This window comes from Rhinolophus hipposideros, assembly GCF_964194185.1.
Source record: "Rhinolophus hipposideros genome assembly, chromosome: 19".
In the NCBI taxonomy this organism is placed as follows: Eukaryota; Metazoa; Chordata; class Mammalia; order Chiroptera; family Rhinolophidae; genus Rhinolophus; species Rhinolophus hipposideros.
In genome coordinates this window covers 54,428,405-54,451,865 of record NC_138065.1, presented here as the reverse complement: position 1 = coordinate 54,451,865, position 23,461 = coordinate 54,428,405, and the positions used below count along the sequence as shown (strand labels likewise).

General features: G+C 60.5%; 2 protein-coding genes across 16 annotated transcripts; one reads left to right on the top strand and one right to left on the bottom strand.

Moving 5' to 3' along the window:
• Positions 1-91: 91 nt before the first annotated feature.
• Positions 92-21,567, bottom strand: NECTIN4 (nectin cell adhesion molecule 4). Of its 15 annotated transcripts, none has more exons than XM_081024761.1 (12): positions 21,121-21,163; positions 18,519-18,649; positions 17,953-18,388; positions 14,003-14,152; positions 6,225-6,584; positions 4,840-5,130; positions 3,932-4,052; positions 2,985-3,133; positions 2,679-2,835; positions 2,261-2,336; positions 1,878-1,952; positions 92-1,658 (listed from the first exon to the last, which is right to left on the bottom strand). In XM_081024761.1, exons 4-12 carry the CDS (start codon positions 14,076-14,078, stop codon positions 1,434-1,436), a joined length of 1,530 nt encoding a protein of 509 aa, XP_080880887.1. In that variant the 5' UTR covers positions 14,079-14,152; positions 17,953-18,388; positions 18,519-18,649; positions 21,121-21,163; the 3' UTR covers positions 92-1,433. The 15 variants fall into 15 exon arrangements, with proteins under 15 accessions (XP_080880887.1, XP_080880896.1, XP_080880897.1 ...); XM_081024770.1 differs by lacking the exons at positions 17,953-18,388; positions 21,121-21,163 and adding exons at positions 19,382-19,443; positions 20,398-20,784 and having other exon boundaries at positions 18,519-18,653; XM_081024771.1 differs by lacking the exon at positions 17,953-18,388 and having other exon boundaries at positions 21,121-21,567.
• On the top strand, positions 20,835-23,354 carry KLHDC9 (kelch domain containing 9). Its single transcript, XM_081024773.1, has 5 exons — positions 20,835-21,330; positions 21,539-22,104; positions 22,398-22,557; positions 22,647-22,845; positions 23,078-23,354. Exons 1-5 carry the CDS (start codon positions 20,968-20,970, stop codon positions 23,242-23,244), a joined length of 1,455 nt encoding a protein of 484 aa, XP_080880899.1. The 5' UTR covers positions 20,835-20,967; the 3' UTR covers positions 23,245-23,354.
• Positions 23,355-23,461: the final 107 nt, after the last annotated feature.

Genomic DNA, 23,461 nt, shown 5'->3' with positions numbered 1-23,461 from the left:
TCGTTGGGATCACGGGGAGGGTGGTGCTAAAAGAGGGTACAGGGGTTCAGGGCTTACACAGCTCAGAGGGCAAGATGGAAGCCAGACAGAACAGGTTCTATCTGTTTATTTAAAAACAGAATATCATTTTATGTACAGATATGCATATATTTATACAGAATGTACATACGAGGGTCCAAACCCAAAGTCCGGGGCTGGCTGGGGCGCAGGGTTAGGCTGGGAATCTCTCCTTTGGTCCAGAACTCCAGCACATTCCAGGCCAAGCGGAGTTTGGGCACAAATCTAGGTATTCTGGCTAAGAGTGTTTGGCTGGACGAGGCATTAACAGACCTTATCTAACCCCAGCCTCCACCCAGAGAAACTGCCACAGAAGCCCTGAGGCAGTGGCCCAAGACCCCTGGGGGATAGGGACATGCTTGTCCCCAGCAGCTCCTTCACCGGCACCTCCATGCTCCTTGGAGCCACTATCCTCTCTCCCCTACATCACAACTAAACCAGGAGCCCTGTTACCAAGTCCCAACAACCCCCCAAGGAACCACCAACAACTGTGCACACAACTGAGAAGAGACAGGAGGCTAGGGGACGAGCTGGGGGCCGAGAGGGCCGAGGACCCTAGTCTGTCCCCCAAAGCCACTCACTGCAGTCTCCCCCCAAGAGGCCACCTAGGTTAAGATGCCACAAGGAGCACATTTCAGAACCACAGGAAGTAACCCCCTGGGATGGGCTGTGAGTGCAGGCTACTTTGCTGAATTGCTGTGTAAACTGGCCTCACTTTGAACAATCCTGGTAATAACAAACATTCACACATATCAAGCCTCTTCTCTTACTAGAGGGTGTGTAGCAGTGGTCCTTACAGAAGCCCCTCGGCAGGTGCATTCACAGAAAGTCTGTACGAGCAGCAGGCTCCAGGCTGGAGGGCAGAGGGCTCCTTCTCAGGCAGTGGGAGATCGCAGACCCCCAGGCCACTTGCCCTCGGCTCCCAGGTGGTGGGAGCCCGCTCCCCCACTTGGGATGCCAGATTCCAGCTCCAGCTGCGCCCGCACACCTGGCTGTGCCACAGCGTCCACCTGTCGCCTCCATCCTCCGGCTCCTTAATACTGCTCTGGGGTCTGAGGGAAATACTGCGTCCACAGGCAGGCCTGAGTCACATAGCACACCAGCGACCAGCCGGCCTTCCCCAGGCAGCTGCCCGAGTCCCATGGCTCATACAGACCAGTGTCCTGGACTCTGACGTGACAGCACGATGCGCACCATAGACAGTCGCCCGTCCACACACACGCAGTCAGCCAACACTCACACACGCGTGCACACGCGCGCACACACACACACACAGGAGGGACTCGGCCCTCTGGTCACTGAACGGAAGGGCTGGAGGAAGAGGATCAGCAGTCAGTGGGGTGGGAGCATCTTCCTGAAGAAATGGGTGTTTGGGGTCACACCAGGTGCCCCCGCCCGTTGATGTAAATGCCATTGCCGGTGGGCTTGGCCCGCAGCGTCCCGTTCTCCTGCACGAAGTGGTTCATGGCCTGTTTGATGCCTTCGTCCCCATCTTCCTCCTCCTCGGCATGCCCGGAGCCCGGAGACAGCAGCTCCGTCTGTGTCTCTATCTCCCTCACGGTGGTCAGCGTGGAGTAACTCCGGCCCTCTGGCTCTTCACTCTGGAGGCCAAGGGCAGAGGGTATGTCAGGGACCAAAGTAGGGCAGCCAGACCGGAGGGGCTAGTGGGGAACCGTGGGGTCAGAGGCGCAGGGCTCAGAGAGGGGGCCAGGAGCGCTAGGCATCGGGAAGGGACATGGGACCAGGGTGCAGGGAGCTGCCTGAGCCAGGGCTGAGGCAGGGGGCCTGGGGAGGGACACGGGTGGGGCCGGGGGCCTCACCATCACAGAGCAGCTACTGTTGTCCTTGAGACTATCAGGGTGGCCCTCGGCTCTCAGCCCTACACTCTCCTCCGGCTGCGGGGCCCGGACATGGGGCAGGAGTCAGAACTGGGCTCCCCGCTCGCCTGTCCTCCCTCACCCCCTTCCCCCCAACCCCACAGTCCACTCTGTCCTTGGTACAAACACCCTTGTTTCCTCCCCCCACTTCCGCCACAACCCCACCGTGGAACCAGTGCTGACGCTGACGCTGATGGTGGCTTCCCAGGGGAGCCCAGCAGGCCCGGACCAGCTCTGCTCCCCCACAGGCTGTGCCCGGGCTCCCAGTCAGTGGCCCCGCGGGGGAGGGCTGTGCTCCGGGGAGGCAGAGGGCCCCCAGGACACACCTGGCTCCTGGGGTCTGAGCGATGGGAATGCAGCCTCCGGATGGAGTTCTCCCTGGTCAGGGTCAGCTCCTCCTCACTGGGAAAGACACCCCCGGGTCAGGAGCTGAGGGCGGTGGCCCCCCCCACGGCAAGCCTGTGAGTCGGGGCTGCAGGTGTGGGTGCTGTGTTCTCCTGCAGGCGTGAGCCCGCGGCTGCAGGTAGAGCGTGCGTGTGGTGTGCAAGCGTCTGTACCTGGTGACATCTGGGCACACGGGTGCAGCCCTCAGGCAGGTGGTGTGGCTGTGGTCATCCAGGCGGGGCTCAGGCCCCAAGCTCCTCCCCCTCAGAGGCTCCGCCCCCTGCGGTCCCCAAGCTGCCTACGCCCTTGGTCCGGCCCACCTCCTGCTTGCCCTCCGTCCCAGGAGCGGCTGGCACTCACTATTTCTGCGTCATCTGCTGGGTCTTGCGCCGATGGTACCGGGCCATCAGCAGCACCACTGCCACCAGGAGGCCGACCAGGAGCGCTGCGATGACACCCACCACCAGCATGGAGGCCGACACCAGGTCCACCTGCCTCCCGGGGGCCTCGTCGGGGCCTGTGGACGCGACCACTGCGTGAGGGGGGCACCGCAGCCCGCCGGCCCCGCCCTGACCCGCAGGCCAGCCCCTCCCCCATCCAGGGTGGCGGCTTCCGTTGTCCCCACCAGCCCGGGGCCCAGGTCCCTGTGTCTGCCCGGGTGCTTACCAAGAACCTCCACAGTGACCTGAGAGTCCCTCGAGGACAGCTCATTGCTGACGTGGCAGATGTAGACGCCACTGTGCTCAGTGGTCAGCGGGGGAAAGCCCAGGGTGTCCCCTTCTGCTCGCACCCCGCTCGGCAGAGGCCCGTCCAGCCTGGAGGGCAGCGAAGCTGATGGGTGCCGCCGCCCAACATGCCCAGACCGCTCTCCACCTCCCGCCTCCATGACGTCACCCAGCGCCGCAGGCTGTTCCCACAGTGTCCCACCCTGCCCCAGGCAGGTCTAGGCAGCGGCCCCCTTCTCCCTGCCGCCCAGCCGGACCCAGGCACCCCACACACGCGTGCCATCCCCATGCTCCCAAAGGCATCACGTCACCAGCACGGGGTACCAGGAACACGTGGGATAAGGTCCACACAACAGGACACTTCATTCCCGCCGGGGCCCAGAGGCACTTGGAAAGGTGACTGCACGCCCCACACCCACAGCGCTGCGTGCAGAGCCCAAGGCCACATGCCTGCCCTGGGCTCACACACGTGCACTCCTGGCCCCGCCCGGACTCCCGACACCACATGCCCCGGGAAAAGGCAGCAGTCTCTGAGGTGCTGGTCCCGAGATGAAGCAGGAGTTGGTTAGAAACACAATCAGCTCTATCTTTTGTCTTACCCACTTTAGGAACTTATATAAGTATATAAAATATTGACATCTAAATACTGAATTATATTTCAGCATTTAAAAGTCAGAACAAAGCCGAGGTGTTCCTGGCTTATGCCCACCCAACGACCATGAACCTGAGACCCCCGGGTGTGAGTGATGGTGTTTGCTGACCATGCGTGTTCTTGTATCGGTGGGAACATGAAGCCCAACTTATGTGGGGTTCAGAATCTATGGCCCAACCCGTAACGAGTACATGCTGGCCGTGGGGGGGGTGGCTCTGGTCCCAAGTGGGCCTCACCGTGTCCAGTTGTAGGAGGGGGGAGGCTGCCCTTCAGACAGGCATCTGAGAACAGCCCCTTCTCTGCCAACCTGCCACAGCTTCTGGTCTTCAAGACCTCTCACAGAGGCCTCGGCAAGGACTGGAATGGAAGGTGAAGGGAGAAAACATGGGGATGAGGCCTGGGACAGCCCCCTGCCCTCTCCCAGCCACATGGCCCCCTCCCTAAGCTCAGGGAGGCTCAGGGAGGTTTAACCAGTGCAAGGGGCCTCTTAATGCCACCAAATGCCAACAGGTTGCTTGCTTCTTCTGAGTCCCCGTGACGCCAGGTATTGCCAGTCACAGCAGGTATTCCGTAAGTGCTCCCTGATCCTTCAGAGGCTAAACTATCCTACTACTTCATTTCTGTAACAAACATTTGTGGAGGACCTACTTTGTGCCAAGGGCTGGGTTAGTCCGAGCAGAGAACAGCTCTATGTCCCCAGAGGGTCAAAACCTACTGCTGGGGAGACACCTGCTTCCCCTGCGCTCCATGCAGGGTGTGGGCAGTCCTGTCTGCACCCCCTGGGGACCCTGCCAAGGGGGAGGGTCGTCCTCACTGCCAATGGTGCAGCCCTAACAAGACTGCATGACAGCGGCGAGCAGAGAGCCCGGGCTCGTCCCGTCTGTCCATCCCTAAGCTCTAAACTGTGTCTCACAAAGTGCTTTCGGCTCCGTGTGTGCCCATGTCCCTGTGAAGCAGGCAACATCCTCTGTAAAGAGGAGGACACTTGAACGTCTGTGAGGTCTCAGTGATTCGCCCAGGTTTCTGGGGCGTGCTCCAGGCCTTCCACCTTCCGACTAGCGCTGTCTCAGCCACACAACGTGGCACAGGACTCAGGCTGGCTCAGGCCTCTCGGCACGTCCCCGACGCTGATCCAAGTACTCACAGGCCACTTGTAGGATGTGAGTGATCCTCTGGTCCTGCAGCAGGCCAGGGTGGGACACCACGCAGGTAAGTGGCTGCCCGTTCATGCTGCGGCTAGGCACCAGGTGGAACTCTGAGGTGACAGCAGCTGAGCGGGAGTGCTTGAAGGAGCGGCTGGAGGTTGTGCCCTTGACCTCTGTGTCCCAGGTCACATTGGGGGCTGGGCTGCCCTCTGCTGTGCAGGAAGCGGCCAGGGTCAGGCCCTGGCCCTCTTCTAGCGCCGGACCAGGATTCAGTGAGGGCAGGGGAGGCACTGTGGATGGGGGAGAGGGTCACAGTCTGCACAACCTGGGCCAGGACGCTCCACCCCAGGCCCGTCTTGCACATGTGCAAGTCTCAGGCACCTTTTTCTTCTGTTACTTCACCAAGAGAGACAGCAGCGGATGGTAGAATTTAATCTGACTCTATACCTTTGTCCATTGTTTGAATGTTCTACAATGAGCATGGGTCATTTTTGAATGAAAACGAAGAAATTTAAAAACTATCCAGATAACATGTGCATAATAATAATAGGCACCATTAATTAAGCACTTACTGTGTGCCAAGTATTATGCTGAACACTTTACAAAGTGACTTCATTTAATCCTGTCATCAAACCATTGAGGTAGATAGATGTTATCATCCCCGTTTCACAGGGGGAAACTGAGGCTCGGGTCGCTGAAGTTTAGACTCACAGCCACATTTTCCTACCACCAGCTGGTGTCACTAACTTCCATGTAGGTCAAGGAAAACTGTGAAGGCCTTTACTTTCAGCTTCACAACATGAACAGCCAAAGCATAGAATGCAGAAGACTTAGCTTTCACACAAGTGCCCACAGTGCAAAGTGCTTTAAAGGACAGTGGTCTCCAAAAGATACTACCCCACCCACAGTCATACCTGGGCACACACATCGGGGTCCAGCCCCACAGGGAGCCCAGATGTGAGGGAGGCTTTGAACGGGTGTCTTGGGTAGAACTGTTCTAAAGACCCGTAAGTTTAGCTTAGAGAAGAGGGTTAGGGTAGGAATGGGAGGACCTGGAAAGGCACTGCAGGTGAGGGACCAAGGTGGGCACACAGGAGGAGGGGTGCTGGCTGGTTCAGGGAGCAAAGAGGAGAGGGCACGACTGAGAGGGAATAAGCCTGGGCCATGTGAACCCACGGGTGAAAGAAACCAAGAGGGAGGTTCCCCGTCGACAGAATGGGGCACTTCCTAACAGATGGGGTCTCCCCAAGGCTGAGCCAGAGGTGTGGAGTCCCGACCACGTGGGTGCCGGGCAGACCGGTGGTACCTGCCGCTCCCGCCGCTGCCTCTTGCCCTGTCCTGCCCCCACCCCTGCAGCCCGCCCCTGCTCTGCAGCCCCGCTTACCCAGCACGCGCAGCCTCAGCCGCGCCTGGAAGCTGCCGGCGGGGAAGGTGCTCACGCGGCACTCGTATTCGCCCTCGTCGGCCTGCACGGCGTTTCGCAGGAGCACCGCGCCGTCCTGGGGGCTCCGTGGGAGCGGCGGCCGGTCCACGCGGCCCTCGTAGGCCGCGCTCACGTGCAGCCCATACTCGGAGTGCAGCAGCGCCAGCTCCCGGGCAGCGGCGCCCGCATCCACGCGCAACCAGGCCACCTGTCCCACCTGCTCGTCAGGGTCCCCTCGGTAGAAGCAGGGCAGCTGTGCGTCCTGGCCCAGTACCACGGTCACCAGGTCGGAGGTCTCCAGCTCGCCCGCAGGGCACCGGCCTGCCGGGCAGACAGAGGCAGCCGGGGTTAGACAATCGAGGCAAAGGCAGCAGGGGCTCCCGCAGCGTTCATGCTTGCAAAGCGCGTTCAGTCCATTACCTCATTACACCCACAGGACATTCTCAAGAGGGAGGTGCTATTAGCACCATTTAACAGATGAGGAAACTGAGACCCAGGGAGGAAGTGACTTGCCTAGGCGGGCAGACAGGTATGGAAGTGCCACACCCTCTCCCAGCTTAGGGCTGTCTCCTGAGCAATTGCAAGGTGGGGACTGCCCTCCCGTCCTCTCTGGGGAATGCAGCTTCTGTGCACGAAGCCAAATGCGTCTACCAAAGGGGAAAGTGAGTGCTCTCAGGAGGAGGAAGGGTCAGGCGCAGCTGGCACCTGGGAAGAGCCCGTGGCAAGGGAATGTCCACCCAGCAGGCCCTTTGGAACATGCTTCTCATGGCTTAAAGATGAGAGACCTGGATTCCCAGAGAGGAAGGTGTTCAGTGTGGGAGGAGTGGAACGAGCTGAGGCTCCCGGGAAGGGACAAGCAAGTGGTGAAGACGGAAAGGCCCAGAGACATGAGGTCAGGGCAGACACACCGGGACACTCAGAACAATAAGCCAGAATCAGAGCAGCCGATGTGGGGACGACCACGGAGGACAGTGATGCGCAGAACAAGGCACTCAGGGACACCTGTCCTATAGCATTTTCTGCCCTCACAAAATGTGACATCAGTGCATATGGAGACCGACTGGACACGTGGTGATTTCTGATTTAGTGCCCGGAGCCGTGCGGGGCACCAGTCCTGTGGATTCCAATCACGTGGGAAGGCCCATGCAGAGCTGGGTGGGATCAGGAGGGGGGCACACCCAGAAGGCATTCCAGGGGAGCTACCACGGCGGCTGCCCAGAGGCCGTGGGAAGGCAGGACGGAGGCAGGGGTGAGACTATGGCTGGGAACAAATCACCCAGGACCTTCCATACTAGACAGAGGAACTCAGATCTGGTCAACAGGAAATGGGGACTCACTACGAGGCTGGAGGTGCGCTGCCCGTTGTCCTCAGCAACAGCCCTCACAGTGCTGCAGGTGGGACGGAGGGGAAAGTTCTGGGGGAAACTCAGCAGGATTTGGTCACTGACCAGAAAGAGCCGAGACACAGAAAAGGCTCAAAGATGACGTCTAGGTTTCTAGGAGGACTGACATGAGGGAGGCAGGGCCTGGGGAAGCTCAGAGTTGGGAAGAAATAAACTTGGAGCTGGGGAATAAACATGTGAAGTGTAGGCCTCAGGGGTCCCCAGTAGAAGGCCCCCTGGGGTGCGAGAGCCACTTGCGGAAGCAAAGTGGGTTCCAGCAGCTCCCAAGTTGGGCCCTGCCTCTGGCCAGCTGCTCGTCTGCATGGCCCCTGCTTGGACAGCCCCACCCTGCCTGGGTGACTCCTACTCATCCTTCAGACTCACTGGGATAGACTCACTCCTTCCTGATGCCCTCCCTCCCCACCCCCACCTCAGGCAAGGGGAGGTGCCCTTCCAGTCCTTGGGCAGCTGCTTTTACCCCATCTTAGCCCATTTTCTCATAGATGGTATTTGATATTTTCTTGTCTGCTTCTCCCACCAGACTGAGCTCTTCAGAGAAGAAACTGGGTCTCACTTCACACGTGGAAACACTGTTTCTGATTTAGAGCTTCCTCTGGGAGCATGCGGTCTGCATGCCTGCCATATAATTGGGACTCAATTACAGTTCATAGCCGACTTGGTGAATGAATGAATGAGTGAATGAATGAGAGACAGGCAGCAGGAAAGGATGGACCAACAAGAATAAGAGTCTTTGGTTGGGCTGGCAGGGGGTGCTTGGCATGGCGACCCTGGGGTGCAGGCAAGATAGGCTGGCTAACTGGGTTCACTGCCCAAGGGAGCAGCTGTGCACTGGATAGAGGGAGAAGTGGGGAAGAGGGGCAGTGAAGCCCCCAGGAGTGGACAGAGGGGTCCAGTGAGGCAGAGCCTGGGGTGGAGGGAGGGCCAGGACCTGAACAGGACCGGACAGACCTGCAGGGCCAGATGCCAGGGCCCTGAGCTGCCTGAGCTGATGTGGTCCCACCCAGCCCAGCCTGGGAGTCCAGCTACCACCTGTGCCCTGCACCCCCTTGGCCCCGACGGGAGCAGGGCTGCCCAGTGGCCTGTTTCAACACTGGCATCTGTGTGGCCACGGGTTCTAGGCCCTGCTCCGCCGGGACACTCAAACCCTTCTAAAGACTGTTTCCGGGACAGTATCAGACGGCATATTTTTCATTCCCATCCTTACACTTGTCAACTGTCTGCCCACCACTAATCACCCACATTTACCCCAAAAATATCTTCTTAGGGCACAAGAGGTATTGAGTACCCAGCTCATGCCTGAAGCCAAGATCTGTACTCCCAAGCGACAAGCCCAAGCTTTGTGGAACGAAGAACCCCTTAAAGCAGGAAAGTCCCTTCTGCATCTCTTGCAGCCCCCATTGCCCCAAATCCAGTTCAGAGGGGGCATCTTAGCTTGGGGCAAGACCTCTCAACACACAGCTTCACCCCCCCACACACCCTCTCACACACCCCTCACACACATACCCACACCCCCGCACACCCTCTCACACACAGAGACACCCCCCACACAAACACACACCACACAAGGAAGAGAGCTTGGGCTCCAGAATCCGTCCTGGGCTGAGTGGACCCAGACTCCCAGGCCAGGGTTAGGAGGGTGTCTCCTCCTCCTCTTTCCCACCCAGTGCCCCCTGGCGTCAGCGTAAAGGAGACACCTGCCTGCCTGCCTATGCGGGCATGGAGTGGCCAATCCCGTGGACCCTCTGCTGCAAGCTGTTTGCTGGGGCCTGTGATGGACTCTGCTGGCTGGGCACTCGTCCCTGGCCCCTCCTGCTCCTCGGAGACCAGACCGAGCGACCAGCAGCCAGCACCTTGCGCAAGGGAGAGAACAGGCCCAACTGGCCCAACGGGATCCCTGCCCTGGCCTCCCCACCCTGGCCAGGCCCCCACGGCCTCTTTGGGGCCCTGCCCTCCGTGTGCCCCGCCCACCCGCTCCCAGAGGGCCCTGCACTTCTGGCTGGGGCTGGCTGACTGCTCCCCACCCTGTACTTGGGTCCCAAAGTCCCTATCTGTTTGACACCTGGCCTCTGACCTTAGGAGGGAAATGAAGTCCGAAGCTGCAGTGTCTGGGAAAGGAGGCTCTTCCTTCTGAGGGGCGTTTCTCTGTCAGCATCCCCTGCTAGTACATTCAGGGGTGCTCGCTGGGGCCCCCGAGTCGGCTCTGTGAGTCTCGTGTGTATGCGACGTGTAGCTTTGGTGCCCACGGCCTGGTGCTCAGCGTTGGGCCGTGGGTGCATGAGGCTGTCTCCTGGTGTTAAGTTGGAGTGTGTCACACATGTTCGTGTCTGGTCCTCAGGACAGTGTGCGCTCATCGGTGGTGTGTGACAACGTGTGTGCGACTCAATACCATGTTGTGTCAGGGCGTGCTTCCTATTCCATGGACTGTGCACACAGCAACTATTTCCATGTGGGTTTCCCTTGGCTTCTGTGTGTCCCCCTGTCACCTACCAGTGGCCAGTGGTGTGTGGCTCTGTCCATCTGGAGTGTGCTCCAGGCTGCCCTCCCACCTCACCCCAGACTGGAGGGCAGAGTCATCTCAGGTGGAGGGACCCAGAGACTGTTCCTCCAGGTGATGGGAAGTTCCATCAAGGGCTCCCCAATTGAACAAAACAAAAGCTCTCCCTTCCCAGCTCCTCCATTCCTGCTAGGACTCCCACACTCTTGCCCCCCCCCCCAGCTACTCCTCTGGCCCCCCCAGGAGGCCTCTCCCTGGGAATGTGTCAGGCCGCTGCTGCTGCTGCTGCCACCACCAGAAAAACCAGCTCCAGCGCCAGGCCTGGGGTAAAGGTTGTCTGGTGTGGCTTTGGGGGGGGGGGGTCCTGCCTGGGGCTGGGGGAGGGGTCCAAGCCATCCAGGGTCTCATTCTCCTTTGTTAACCCTGCCTCCCCTCACTGCACAGCAGCTGCCTCCATCACAGAGAGCTGGAAGATATGGGTGAGACTGGGGCGGGAAAGGTCCTGGGAGAGGAGCCCTGAAGCCCCCCATTCAGGACGGGTGACAGGAACAGCCCAGCAAGTCCCTTTTCTTCCCCCTCCCCCATAATCTTGGCCTTGCAGTGCTAAGGAACTTGAAATGCAGGAGATTCTGCCTCTGCCTTCACCGACCTCCCTCACTTACCCCCCACTGTCCTAAGCCCCCCAGCTTAGCGAGAGCTTCCCAACCCGAGCAAAGCGCCCACCCACCGATTAGAGTCTGGGGAGGGGGACTGCACCAACCTCAGAGGGAGGTGAGAACAATGGGGGAGGGCAGGCCTTGAGGCAGCCGGCTCTGGCCCAGACACAGCTCCCAGCACAGATAAGTCCCCTAAACCCCCCGGAGCCAGTCTGAGCCCGGCTGAGTCACCGCAACAGCCACACTGTGGGTGGGAGACCCAGAGCTCAGCTTCTCCCAAACCCCTGAGATCCTCGCCAACCCCCACCCTGCCCCCGCCTCAATCCTGCCAGCCACCCCCCAAGTGTGGCCAGCCTTGCCCCACCCAAATCACAGCCTCAGCTCAGCTCTCAGGACACACCAGCTTTAAAGGCAAGAGGGGCAGGGGGCAGAAAACTCTGGGAAGGGCGACAAGCTCCTGTGCCAGCGAGAGGGCTCACACCACTTTCCAGCCACCCCAGAGGCTCAATGGCCCCCACTTCTGAATCCCCTGCTCATTGTTTCGATTCCACCCCTAGCCCCAGCCCCCAGGCTCAGCCCTTCCTGGCCTCTGACTCAGCTCCCACTCACTCCCCCCTTCTCTGTCTGCACCTGGATCAGAAAGGGTATGTTCTGTAGGCTGGAAAGCCCACGTACTCTCCCCTCATGATGCTTGCGCCCTTTCACTTCTCCTGGGGGACCCCAGGATCTCCAGGCTGCAGCCTAGAGGCTGTGACCCTGGAGTCTGCTCAGTCCTGGCTGCCAGCTCAGCTGGCTGGGCCCCCTCAGCACAGCCCCTACTCGAAACAGCAGGCTGGGCCGAGGTCACTGGGGCCACGGGGCTCCCGGGTCCTCCCTGTCTGTTCTCCTCCCTTTCTGGCTTCCACGAGTCTGGGTGGGTCCCACAGTTAAGAGCCTGCCCCTGCTGTGAACAGGAGTAGAAAAGCAGGGATGGGCCCCTCCCTTTCTAGGAAACTAACTTCAGACAAAAGGCTGACCATCACCCTCAGAGGACAGGCCTCAGAATTTAGAGAACCCTCGCCTCTGATCCTGCGGGGGGCCAGTTGGGCCCACACAAAGACCTGGGCGGGGGACCCTGCTAGAGGGGTGTCTGTAGATTTGGGGCCCTCGGCCTCAGGGCAGGAGATGGGCGAGGGAGGAGGGCGGGTGCCTCACCCGGAAACTCATCCCATTAAGGAGAAACAGAGCTGTGGTGTCAGGCACCTCCCAAGCCTGGACTCCTGGCTCCTCACTGTCGGGGGTGGGGCGGGGGTGGGGACTGGGTGGGGGGGCGGTGGGGGCAAAGCGAGCTAATGGCCCAGCAGTTGGGGGCAGAAGGCAGTGCCCAGGGGAAAGCTACCCTGGTCCCAACTCACAGTGCAGCCAGGACATGCCCCTCAGTCAGGGGCTGATGTCCCCACAGCCGGAGAACCCCGAAGCTGGCCGCCCTGGATGTCTCTGGCCCTACCTCTTGGTCTCCCAAAGTCTAGTTTCTTAGTTGCCCAAGGTCACCTAGCAAATTAATAGCAGAAATGGGGCCTGAACCCGAGGCTTTTTCAGAGACAAGAGACACTCCAACTTCTAGGAGCCTCTGAGGAGATGCCTAAGCACAGAGAATGGGGGTGGCAGTGAAGGGCCGTGTCTGGTCTGTCTGGCTGTGCGGGTGGCAGCAGCAGAGTGCAGCCCGCTGGGCACCGGCCTCCTGGGCAGCCCTGGAGCCAGCCTGCCTTCCTGTGCACAGGGCCCGCCCATCAGGGCAAGGCCAGGTGATGCCCTCACCAAAGGGGCCTCCTCACCCCTCCCCGGAGCTTCCAGCAAGGACAGCTGTGTGCCGTGTGGGCTTCCAGTCATCTCTGCAGCACCCCGTGTCCCGCTGTGGCCTGTGTGCTCAGAGCCCTGTTCCTTCAGAAGGGCAGACACGAACCCGCTGGTGCTTCTGACAGTGCCCTTGCAGGTCTCACCGGCCTACCTACTCCTCTTGGTTTTCCCGTCTGTACAGTGAGGGAGTTGGAGCCGTGATCTCTTTGATCCCATCTAGTCCTGACACATCGTGACTCTATTCTTTAGCTGTGGTCGGCCCTCAAGGGAGTGGCTGCTGGGTTCCCTGGCCCCAGCAACCAGTCCCCACTGTCTTGCCCTAAGCAAGTGAGAAGGGCTGTCTGGAAGGTGGGAATTAAGATGTGGGGGGCAGGGGATGGCAGGGGCTGGAGCTTGGTGCCCTGTGATGGCAGGCTGGCCCACGACCCTCCCACTTCAAGACCTAAGGAAAGCAGCCCCACCCACCATCAGCTGGGGATGAGGTGGGGACACGGCTTCTGGGCCCTGTTGGACAACCAGGCTCCTTTCCTGCTCTGAGGACTGGGAGTCGAGCTGTCCTATGCAGACAGGTCCCCGCCTTCCCAAAGACGAAGATTCCAGTTACTCATCACCGTGGGCACGGCCCATCGAGTCCGTGTGTCCTGTACACACACACGTAACATACGCACTCTCCCCCCACCCCCTGTGCTGAAGAATCCAAATCCTGTCATATCTGCTTTATACACATTAGACACAAGTAACACAAGGTGTCTGAGAAAATGGGGGGCAAGGGATGAACAAAAGGGGACCACACCCTACCTAGCAGGTATCCCGACTCAGCTAAGTAATCACCTGGTACCATCCTGGCACCTAATACTGAGTGCAGGGAAAGAGAGGGACCCGAGGCCCACAGGTGCCCCGGTCTGGTACTCCAGGACATCACAGGAACAGAAGGAGGCAGAAACCACCTGCCACTCTGGGCATCAGAGGCCCCTATTCCCACTGACTGCTGAGGCCAGCGCAGCCGTGTCCACCCAGCTCACCAGGGGTCAGCGAAGGCTCCTCTAGGAAACCCTGGGGCGGAGGGTCCTCCCAGTCCCACCTCTCTGCCCACCTACACTCAGTCACCCTATCTGGTCCCCCAGAGGCAGCTCCAGCCTAGGCCAGACTTTGGCACAGGCACTCAGGGACCCCAGACATAGTGACCTGGCCTGGGGCTAGAAGGGGACACAAAGCAGAAGAGCTGCTCTGACTCTTCTGATGGCTGGGGTGGAGAGGGTCCAGAGTCAAAGGGAAGAGTGTGAGTATGTGTGTGTGTGTGTGCCAACGTGGGCTCAGCAGCGAGGGTCCCCGAGGCCCAGGCAAGCCTACCTGTAGATGACGCCAGGAGCAGCAGCAGCAGCCAGGCCTCAGGCCCCCACATGTCGGCTCCCAGGGACGGGGGCATTGGTCCAAAGGCAGAGCTGCCCAGTGTTTCTGAAGTTCCACCGAGTCCTCCCTGGGAGCCGGCTCGAGAGCTGGCTGGGGCACCGACACAGAAGTCAGCAAGCCACGGAGTCCCCAGGCGCTGACACACCTGCCTATCCCCCTGGGGCTTCCGCTAGGGGACCCGGCCCCGTTCTACCCACCCAGCTGTAGCTACCCCCAAGGAGCCCTGACCGGGAGCTCGGAGCTCCCCCAGAGCTGCTTCCCACGCCGTGGCCAACGACGACGGCAGAAACCTGGGAACCTGCTCAGCAGGTCAGAACAGGTGCGTCTCGGGGGCTGGGCCTGGCACAGGGATCCGCAGACGCCGCCCCCATGTCCTGGGCTAGCTAATGGGCGCCAGCGAGGGAAGGAACTGGGGGTGGGATCCCATCATCAGCATGTGGAAGGGGCTGTGAAGGGAGAGGCAAGGTGGGCAGGGGGGTAGAAGGCCCAGGTGGCTCGAAGAGGGAGGCAGCTGGCCAGGAGAAACAGGGGCAAGGCCCTGTGGGGGAAAGGAGCCTAAGAATCCCACACCTGCCAGCCTTGCCCCTTCCCGGGGCCTTGCCAAGCTCCCCCAGCTCCTGCAAGGACAGCACTGCCCTGAGACGAGAAGTGGCCCAGAGAGGGAAGGGTCTTGCTGGAGGACCTGTCACAGTTTGCTCAGACACCTCTATCCCCAGTCAGGGACCAAGTTCAAAGACCCCTGAAAAGGGACCCCTGATCCCACCCATGTGCAGAGGCAAAGGAACTGACCAAGGAATTAGCCCCCGGATTCCTGGGCTCTGAAGCGGGCCCTCTCAGCTTCAACACCTCCTCCTTACCTGGCCAGGGGTCCCAAAGGGCATCAGCTGTGCCCGAGAGGAAAGAGGAGCCTTTCCACCAGCTGGTGGCCGTTTTCCTCATTATCTCATGACCCTGGACGAGACCACACGTCTGCACTCCATGACAATCCTTAGCCCCTGCCAGTCCCGTTACAGCTGTGTGCTCACACTCTGTGCACACCTCATCTCCTTAACTAAACCAGGATCTTCAATTCATGAAACGCTGACGGGCGCCTGCTGTGTGCCGGGGAGTGGGCCGATGTGGAAACTGGGGGGTGGGACGAGACCGCCTGTGGGCTCCTGAGCATGGCCCTCCTGAGCTGGCGGAGGCAGGGTGTCAGCATGCAGAGGGGCAGGTGCGGGCAGTGACTGGACACCTGGCTCCTGGACTTGGGCCGCGGCCCCAGGCTGGGTCTAGGTCCCAGCTCTCAGCAACGAGCATGGCAGGACGTCTTCCTCAAAGGCGCTTTCCCGTAGGTCAGGGGTGGCCTCAGGCACCAGGCTGGATGCTACCTCCACCCTCTTCAGGACTCAGGCCCCCTCACCCTACCTGTGCCAGGGCAGCAGACCCACCCCAGTGCTGCCTTGACAGCCACGGTGCCAGGGGCGGGGGCGGGGCGGGGGGCGGCAGGGGAGCACCGTGTTATGATCAGCACACTTCGATCCCATCACAGGGTTTCCTTCCCATGAACTCACCCCTCCTGGTCCAGGAGACCCCAGGAGAAACTGAGGCCCAGGGTGGGAAAGCAGGTACCAGTCCCCGTGTGTCCTTCAGCTGTCCCAGTCACGATGCATCCCCCCAAGTGCTTCCAGTCAGGTCTGTGAGCCCTGGTTGGGACCCTCAGTCACTTGCCCCCAACTCCAGCCATGGGGGGAGTGCCACTGAAAGGGGGCAGGACAGATGACACTGTTCCGTGCTCAGGTCCCTGTGAACACGGCTCAGGGCACCGCACAAGCCCGACAGCCACTGCAGGCCTTGCTTGAGGAAGGGGTCTGTCTCCTCACGTAACCAGCACCTCCCCCAAGCCCCCAGCCCTCGTGCATCACGGGCCTTGCTCCTGGGGAACGCACCCTCAGACTCAGAGCCTTCCTTCCGTCTTCGGGGAGAAGCCTGGGGTTGGGGCTGGAAGGAAGCACCAGCGGGGAGGTCTGCCAGACCAGCGCCTGGTCCCCTGGGCTCCGTGCCTTCTTCTTCCCTGAACCGCCATGCCCTCCTCCCACACCTTCTGGCCCTAAGAAGGGGAGCAATTCAAGCCAAGGCAGCGTCTTTAGCACGTCCCTACCCGTGTGCCCAAGTTCACCCAGCAGACACGTGGTCGTGAGCTCCACTGTGCAGGCTCCAGGGAGGGGACAACACAGAACACATGACCTCGATTAGGAGAGCGTGCTGTACCCCAGCGCAGGGCACAACTGTGGTCCCCACGGCCGGCTGCACACCTGAGCCAAACCGGTTGGAGTGGGTAGTGCTGAAATGTTTGTTTGTGTGAATGGGGCTTGGAGGTGAGTCAGGGAGGGACAGGGAGGGGTGGGGTGGGGTGGGGGAGCAGGAGAGTGAGAGTGAGGGTCACATGGACTGCGTCTGGGAGGGCTGGGGTGGGAGTGGACAGGAGCTCCGCCTGTGAGTAACATCCTGTTTGTCTGCTGAGGTGCCAGGTCAGAGAGCAGGTAGGGGTGGGGGACAGGGCTTTGGGAGAGACCCGAGTGGGCAGCCCCTCAGAGCGGAACAGGTAGGAAGCAATGGGGGTCCATTTCTACACAGCTCTGCTTCTCTGGGTCTTGTTCCCGGCTCGTTGCCTTGGTTTCTGCACTTTGTACGGGGCGGTGTTGAGGTTCTGGCACTGCAGGACCTGATTCCCCCCCAGTCAGTCCCCCTGCTCCTCCCATGCAGGATGGGGAGGGAGGGACCCCAGGAGAGCAGGAGTCCCAGCAGCTTTCCCTCCCCTCCAGCTGGAGCCCAGTATTAGGATAGGGACCCCGTTTCCCCAGAGATTCCCTCTAAACGTTGCCACATGTGGTGCCGTCCTATCCTGCAGGCCCAGGAGTCCCGGTCCCAGCCCTGTCCTGTACTGACAACCCCACTTCCTGGTGGCCTAACAGCATCCCTGGCGCTCAGGGGCCTGCACTTGCTTGTCCCTACAGAGCCCCAAAGCTAGAGTGACGCACGGGGTACGAGGTGGCTGGACAGAAGGTGCGCTTGGGCACCGCTTCTCAGGAGGCTGTTGCGTGCACAGCCCTCACCCCAGGGAGGCAGCAATTCTGTAAATACACGGCCAGGAAGCCAGGGCCTGGGCAGATGGGTCTAACAACAGTAGGAGCCCTTGAGGAACTGTCTTCTGAAGGTGAAAACAGCAGCGAGCAGGAAGTAAGAGTGAAAGCGAAGTGGTGCCCGGAGAACTGGGTGAGAGGATGGGTTCTCATGCGGACCCCAAGCTGTACTCCCCACACCCTCCTGTCTCCATGCCGACCACACAGTGGAGCCCACCTGTTGGGGACACAGATGCAGACTCCAGGGGCCAGCCAAGCCCGCAGAGCCCACCACACCAGGCTTGTCTCCAGGTAACACTAGGCTGCTCCAGCTTCCCAGCCTGACGCTAAGGGTGTGGCTCCTCCCTGAACCAAAGACTGCCACTTCCTGGCCATCAGCCTGAGCTCCTGCCACCACCCAGGGGAGAGCCTCCTGAGGCCCTGCAACCAAGCGTCACCCTGCACCCAGCACTGGGGGGTGACTGGACAGCTGCAGAGCAGAAAATGGGGCTCAGATTGAGAAAGACACCAGGAGATGCAGGGGCTGGGAGAAGCCTGGAAGGGCTGGGAGGGTAGGCAAGAGGGTGGGGAAGATGCTGAGGGGAGACATTAGAGGAGTGGGGAGAAGCCAGAGGACCCCTGGGGGAGAGGCAGTGGGGGGACTGGTAGGAGCTGAGGGTGTCTGTCATCTGAGGGCACATTTTCTTTGGCTTTTGTTAGCATAATCCTCTTCTGCACCTTGAAAACCCTGACCCCTTCCTTTCTGTTCCCACCAGGACCCAAAGTCACCTCAGACCTGCAGCTCCATCTGTGTGTTTCGCCAGCACTCAGAAGGCAGGTGCAGCTGCCCTGCTGGGGGGCCGGGGGCCCCAGGCTCGAGCTCTGCCTGGTCCTGGGAAGCAGGGCCAGGTCTTTCGGCTTCAGCAGGACTCGTCCTTTGGTCACTCCCACTGCACTTGGAGACCTGGACCCTGCCCTGCAGTGCTCTTCAGCCCCACAGGCAGTGTAGCCGAGAGCCTCCAAGCTGAGACCGCAGCAGGCAGGTCCAGACATGGGAGAAGCAGGGGTAGAGACCAGCGGAGTCCCTGAGCCAGCGGAGCGGCACCCGAGCTGTGCTTCGTGCCTTCCTCACAGCAACCCCTGGGAACCTCCTCCAGCCTCCCCTTGAAGCGTCCCAAACCTCAGTTTCCCCTTCACTTCCAGACGTGGCAAAAATGTAGAAGGTCTACGGATCAAGAAACAGCCCTCAGCTCTGACCACCCAACAATGACTTCCACACCCAGTGTCTCCAAGTTCCTCAAAACTTCAAGTTCTTTCCCATCCTCACCCCACTTCTCCATCATTCTCTGACTCACCTGATGCCTGTTCCCCAGCCTGCCTTCCTCCCCAGGTCCTCCAGGCTTGCGTCTCAGGAGCGCTCACCATCTGGCCTCCTGCAGTCTCTTTTCCTGCTCATCCTCTGTCCTTGTGGGTCCACGTCCTTATTCTGGCTGAGCAGAGAGCAAAGAATCAGGTGTTAATGGGTCAGAATGAGCTTGGGAACAACATGCAAGTGTCAGGGGACAATAGAGGAAGAGCCAGAGGGTTGGGAGATAAAAGCAGAGGGAACCGAGAGGTCTCCAAGAGGGTCACGAAGACCTGCTGTTGATGTGTGTGTGTGTGAGCACTGAACATCACTGAGAACCAGGGATGGTTCTGCTCAGAACACGGGGTTAAGGGAAGGAGAAAACAGGTGAAGAGCTTTGTGGGGTGGTGAAGCTGGACTCGGGGATCCTTGCCTGCCAGTAAAGGCCAACTGAGACCAAACTCAAAGAGTCCCATCAGGATTAGGAGACTTGCAGGATGAACTGTCCCCACCCCCACATCTGGACAGAGGTTGTCCCTGGATATTATTAGGTGGATGAGGCGCCCTGGCTGCCCTTCTTTCTATCTCACAGCTCTCTCGACCCTTGCCAGTAGCTTAATGCCTTTTCAGTTTTGTGTCATTGACAGGTCATTAGAGATGCCGCCCTGGGGTGTAAAGTATGTGACATGCAAGTGCTGTTGACTTGTTTTCTCTTTTCTTCTTTTTTTAAAACCTGCTTTTGTTTGTTTATTTGTTTTTTCTGCCTCCTCTAAGATATGGGTTTGGTTCAGACCAACCAGGGGAGGTAGGAGTCCTGGGCAACTTCTACCCCGAGAGCAGCAATGACAAGATACCTCCAGAAGAGGTGCACACCTAGAGTGGCTCCGCGTCCAGGTGAGATGCCAACTGCTGAAGACTCAGAGTCAGAGTGGAAACTGAGCAGAGGGGGAGACAAAGCTGGGAGATGGAGATGGAAAGGTCCTGGAGTAGGGAGTTCCCTGTTCTGTCCAGGAGAGGCAGAAAATGAGTCTGGCAGAAAGAACAGCCAGACTTAGGCAAAAGCAAGAGCCCTAAACTGGCATATCAGCCAATAAAATTCAAGCAAAACGACCCCACCCACAGGCGGCTGCTGGCCTAAATCCCAGGAGGTGACAGATCTGAATCCAGCTGTGGGACGTTAGCCAGTCGCAAGCCTTAAGGAGGAGTAGTTTCTGGACTTGGGCCAAGCGCATTGTAAGTTAGTGATTTAGGGCCGGCCCTGGTTGGAGCACCTTGCTCCCAACGCGGAGGTCGCCCATTCAGTTCCCACATGCGCCAGTGAGCTGCGCTCTCTACAGCTAAGATTGTAACCGCTCTCCCTTGAGCTGGGCTGCTGCGAGCAGCGGGAGGTTGGCATGAGCCCCGGTGGGCTACCGGGGGCAGCCGCGGCCAGCGTGAGTGGCTGGCAGGGGCTGACCGACTACTGCCAACCGACTGCCTCAGCCGGGGGCAGTGCAAGGCTCCTAATACCAGCGTGGGCCAGGGAGCCGTGTCCTACACAACTAGACTGGGAAACAACGGCTTAAAGGAGGCGGGTGGGCGGGGGGAAAGTATAGTGACTTATTACAGATTTTTTTTGCCATGATCTGTAACATTGAACCCTCCTTATCAGACTCAGGGAAACCAACAGTTGGGAGGGCCAAGACGTTCAAAGCTATTACCGAGTCCAGCCTTAAGGTACAAGTGGGGCACAGGGCCTGGTACCCTTCCTGACCCCACTTTCCCTGCCCCGTTTTCCCTGAGGACCAAGAGTTAGGAGTAGGAGGGCCAAAGCCCTGCTGTGCTATCACACCCCAGAACAGGGACCCACCCCGCTGCAGCCCTGACCATTCCCTCCCCTTCCTGCGCACGAGGGGGATCAAGCTGACGCGTGGAAGCCACAGGCAAAAGGAGCGGTCATCATCACTGCCATCCACGCGCAGCCCAGCGTGCGGCACCCAAGTCCTGTGTCCCCCGGCCGGCCGTGCTGCGTTCCTCCTGCAGCGCAATCTGCCAGCTTGGACTTGGGTCCTGGGGGACAGAGCAGCTCAGGGGCCTGGCTTGAACAACAGGAAGATGCAGGGAGGGCCAGGGGTCTGTTCTTCTCGCGCCTCCGGCATCCAGCTCCCAGCGCTGGGCAGCTGCCCGCCCAACTCGACTCCAGACGCCACGGCACCTCCGTCTCCTTGCGCTGTGGGAGCCCCGGGGGCAAGACGGAACATGGGACTCATCTTTCCAGGACCCAGCAGCGACAGGCTCAGGTGTGCCTCACCCCAGCCGTCGCACGCGCACTGGCAACGCCCCAGAGACCGGGTTCTGCTCCCCTCTAGCGGCCGAGCCGCTGGGGCGGGCCTGCGAGCCGTCACCGGCCGGCTCCGGACGCCCCCGAGGGAACTGGCCAGTGCGCATTATGTGGCCGGGACAGCGAGGCTCCCGGAGGAATGAGCGCCCCGGGCGTCAGGGCGCAGCGGGACAGAAGCCGCGCCGGCCGAGGGCTCCGCTGCCCGGCGCCCGGGGGTCACACGCGGTCCCTCCCGCCCCGCAGACCAGCCACCTGGCCGCTTCGGGACGGGCCCTCGGGAGGAGCCGCTGACCTGAGGCTCTCTGACCGCCGGAGTCGCCCAGGATTCGTAGGACGGAGCTTGCACAGCTCCTGTCGCCATGGTAACCGGAGCTTTGCGACCTTCGGTTTGCGGCGGTGGTTGCTGGGCGACGGCGGAGGCAGAGAGCGGGCTCGAGGCGTGACGCTGCGGGCTCCGGGAAGCCCCCACCGAGGGCTCCCCACCGAGGGCTCCCCACCGAGGGCTCCCCGAAGCCCCCACCTAGGGCTCCCCGAAGCCCCCACCTAGGGCTCCCCACCGAGGGCTCCCCACCGAGGGCTCCCCACCGAGGGCTCCCCGAAGCCCCCACCGAGGGCTCCCCACCGAGGGCTCCCCACCGAGGGCGCCCCACCGAGGGCTCCCCACCGAGGGCTCCCCACCGAGGGCGCCCCACCGAGGGCTCCCCACCGAGGGCGCCCCTCCCGGTCCCAGGCCCGCAGCCCGCAGCCGCGCCATGGCGGTGGCGCCCCCGAGCGGGGCAGGCGGCTCGCGCTGGACCTGGCGGCCGGTGGCCCGGGACGCGCTCCTGGCGCGGGCCTTCCACTCGTGCACGGAACTGCGGGATCAGCTCTATCTGGTGGGGGGCCTCCTGGCCGGAGGGGCGAGCGAGCCCAGCGGCGACACTGTGGTCTTGGACCCGGCGGGGGGCCAGGCCGTGCGGGTGGGGGCACGGAGCGGCCCGAGGCGCAGCCACCACGACGCGGCGCTGCTGGGCGGGCGCTGGCTCTGCGCCGTGGGCGGCTGGGACGGGTCGCGCCGCCTGGCCACGGTGGCCGCCCTGGACACAGAGCGCGGAGAGTGGGAGGCGTGGACCGCGGCCCCCGACAGCTGCCACCCCGCCGGCCTCAGCAGTCACACCTGCACCCGCCTCTCCGACCGAGAGCTGCGGGTGGCCGGCCGGGAGGGCGGGACCCGCACTCAGCGTCGCTACGGCAGCATCTACACCTTAAGGCTGGACCCCGGCGCCCGCACTTACTGGTATGGTAACCCTGCCCCAAACCTTCCGCCCTCCCTTTATCTACACTCTGGAAAAGCCAAGGTTAACCAATACCGCTGGCAGTTTGTCCCCGTCCTCACCCTGACAGCCTCCATCCTGGGAAGATGGCACCATGTCTATGCCGGCCGAAACCCCCCACCCCCCTCATCCGACCTACCTCTGTCCCATGCCTCCTCTTTTATCCTTATCAGAGGGTGGGACAGGGGAAAGGGCAGTACGGCACTGAGATTCCCCAGAAAACCCAACTCAGGCCCGAGTTTCTGCTCCCCCACAGCTATAAGGAAGAAGGCTGCCACACAGCCTCTCGCTCAGGGCACTGTGCCGCCCTCCTCCCAGCTCCTGGGCACCGCCCAGGTCACCAGCTGCTGCTCTTTGGTGGGTGCAAGTCAGCGGAAGCAGAAGTAGCTGGGCACTGGAGTCCTGGGCAGGTCACGGTACTTGTTACCTACTCACACCTTGCTTAGGGTGGAAGGGGCTACAACTCAGCCCCAATCCCCCGACAGTCCCTCCTTTCTCTCCCAAGGAGGAACCACCTGCTGCCCCCCGTTTGACGCAACAGCTTGCAAAGCTTGTGAGCAGTGGGCAAGGGTCCCGGCAGGGTCCCGCAGCACTACGGCATCACTCATGTTCTGTGGTGGGGCCCTTTGCTGTGCTGTTTGGTGGAGAGACTCTGACCAGAGCTAGAGACACCATCTGCAATGACCTCTACATCTACGATGCCCGTGAGACACCTAATGGTTGAGGAGGGGACAGTGGGAAGATGGGAGAACCTGAAACCAGAGAAAGAAAGAGGGTAAAGTGGTGGGGCAAGGAGAATTAGTTGGCGAGTTAAAAGAATACACAGAATACTGAATTTTGAAGAGGCCTGCCAATCAAGTGAGGAGAAAAAAGGGGCAAGCCTTTGGTCTTGGAGCCCCATGGGTGCCAAAACCCACCCTCTGCCTTACCCAACAGGCAAGTCTCCTCCCCTGTGGTTCCACTTTGCCTGTGCAGACCGTGAGCTGAAACGCACAGGCCATCGGACCTGCCTCTGGAATGATCAGCTTTACCTGGTTGGAGGTTTCGGTGAGGATGGCAGGACGGCTAGTGCACAGGCTTACGTCCTGGACCTCTTTATCTAACGAATGGTACCAAGACACACGGCCAAGCTTGTTTGGTCGTAAACTCATAAAGCATTATCACCAGTTACCTGCCTCATGTCAAATGCTTATTAAACTTCAACGTGAAAGTCAACACTGGTCTCTGAATCTTTTGGGTGAGGGCAGTAAATAAGTAGACACATCTTTATTTGCAAGGGAAAGGATCAAATAAGGGACCTCCTCTGATACTGTGAGCCAT

What these genes read in the sequence shown, in the direction of transcription:
- NECTIN4 (XM_081024758.1), bottom strand. Translation starts at nt 15,001, where the DNA reads ATGAGGAAAACGGCCACCAGCTGGTGGAAAGGCTCCTCTTTCCTCTCG. An exon ending in CCCTCCTACAACTGGACACG is followed by an intron (nt 3,134 to 3,931) that starts GTGAGGCCCACT and finishes GCTGCCCTCCAG; the next exon opens with GCTGGACGGGCCTCTGCCGA. An exon ending in GCTCAGACCCCAGGAGCCAG is followed by an intron (nt 1,953 to 2,260) that starts GTGTGTCCTGGG and finishes CGGGCCCCGCAG; the next exon opens with CCGGAGGAGAGTGTAGGGCT.
- KLHDC9 (XM_081024773.1), top strand. Translation starts at nt 20,968, where the DNA reads ATGAGCGCCCCGGGCGTCAGGGCGCAGCGGGACAGAAGCCGCGCCGGC. An exon ending in CCGAGGGCTCCCCACCGAGG is followed by an intron (nt 21,331 to 21,538) that starts GCTCCCCGAAGC and finishes CTCCCCACCGAG; the next exon opens with GGCGCCCCTCCCGGTCCCAG. An exon ending in GGAGTCCTGGGCAGGTCACG is followed by an intron (nt 22,558 to 22,646) that starts GTACTTGTTACC and finishes TTCTCTCCCAAG; the next exon opens with GAGGAACCACCTGCTGCCCC.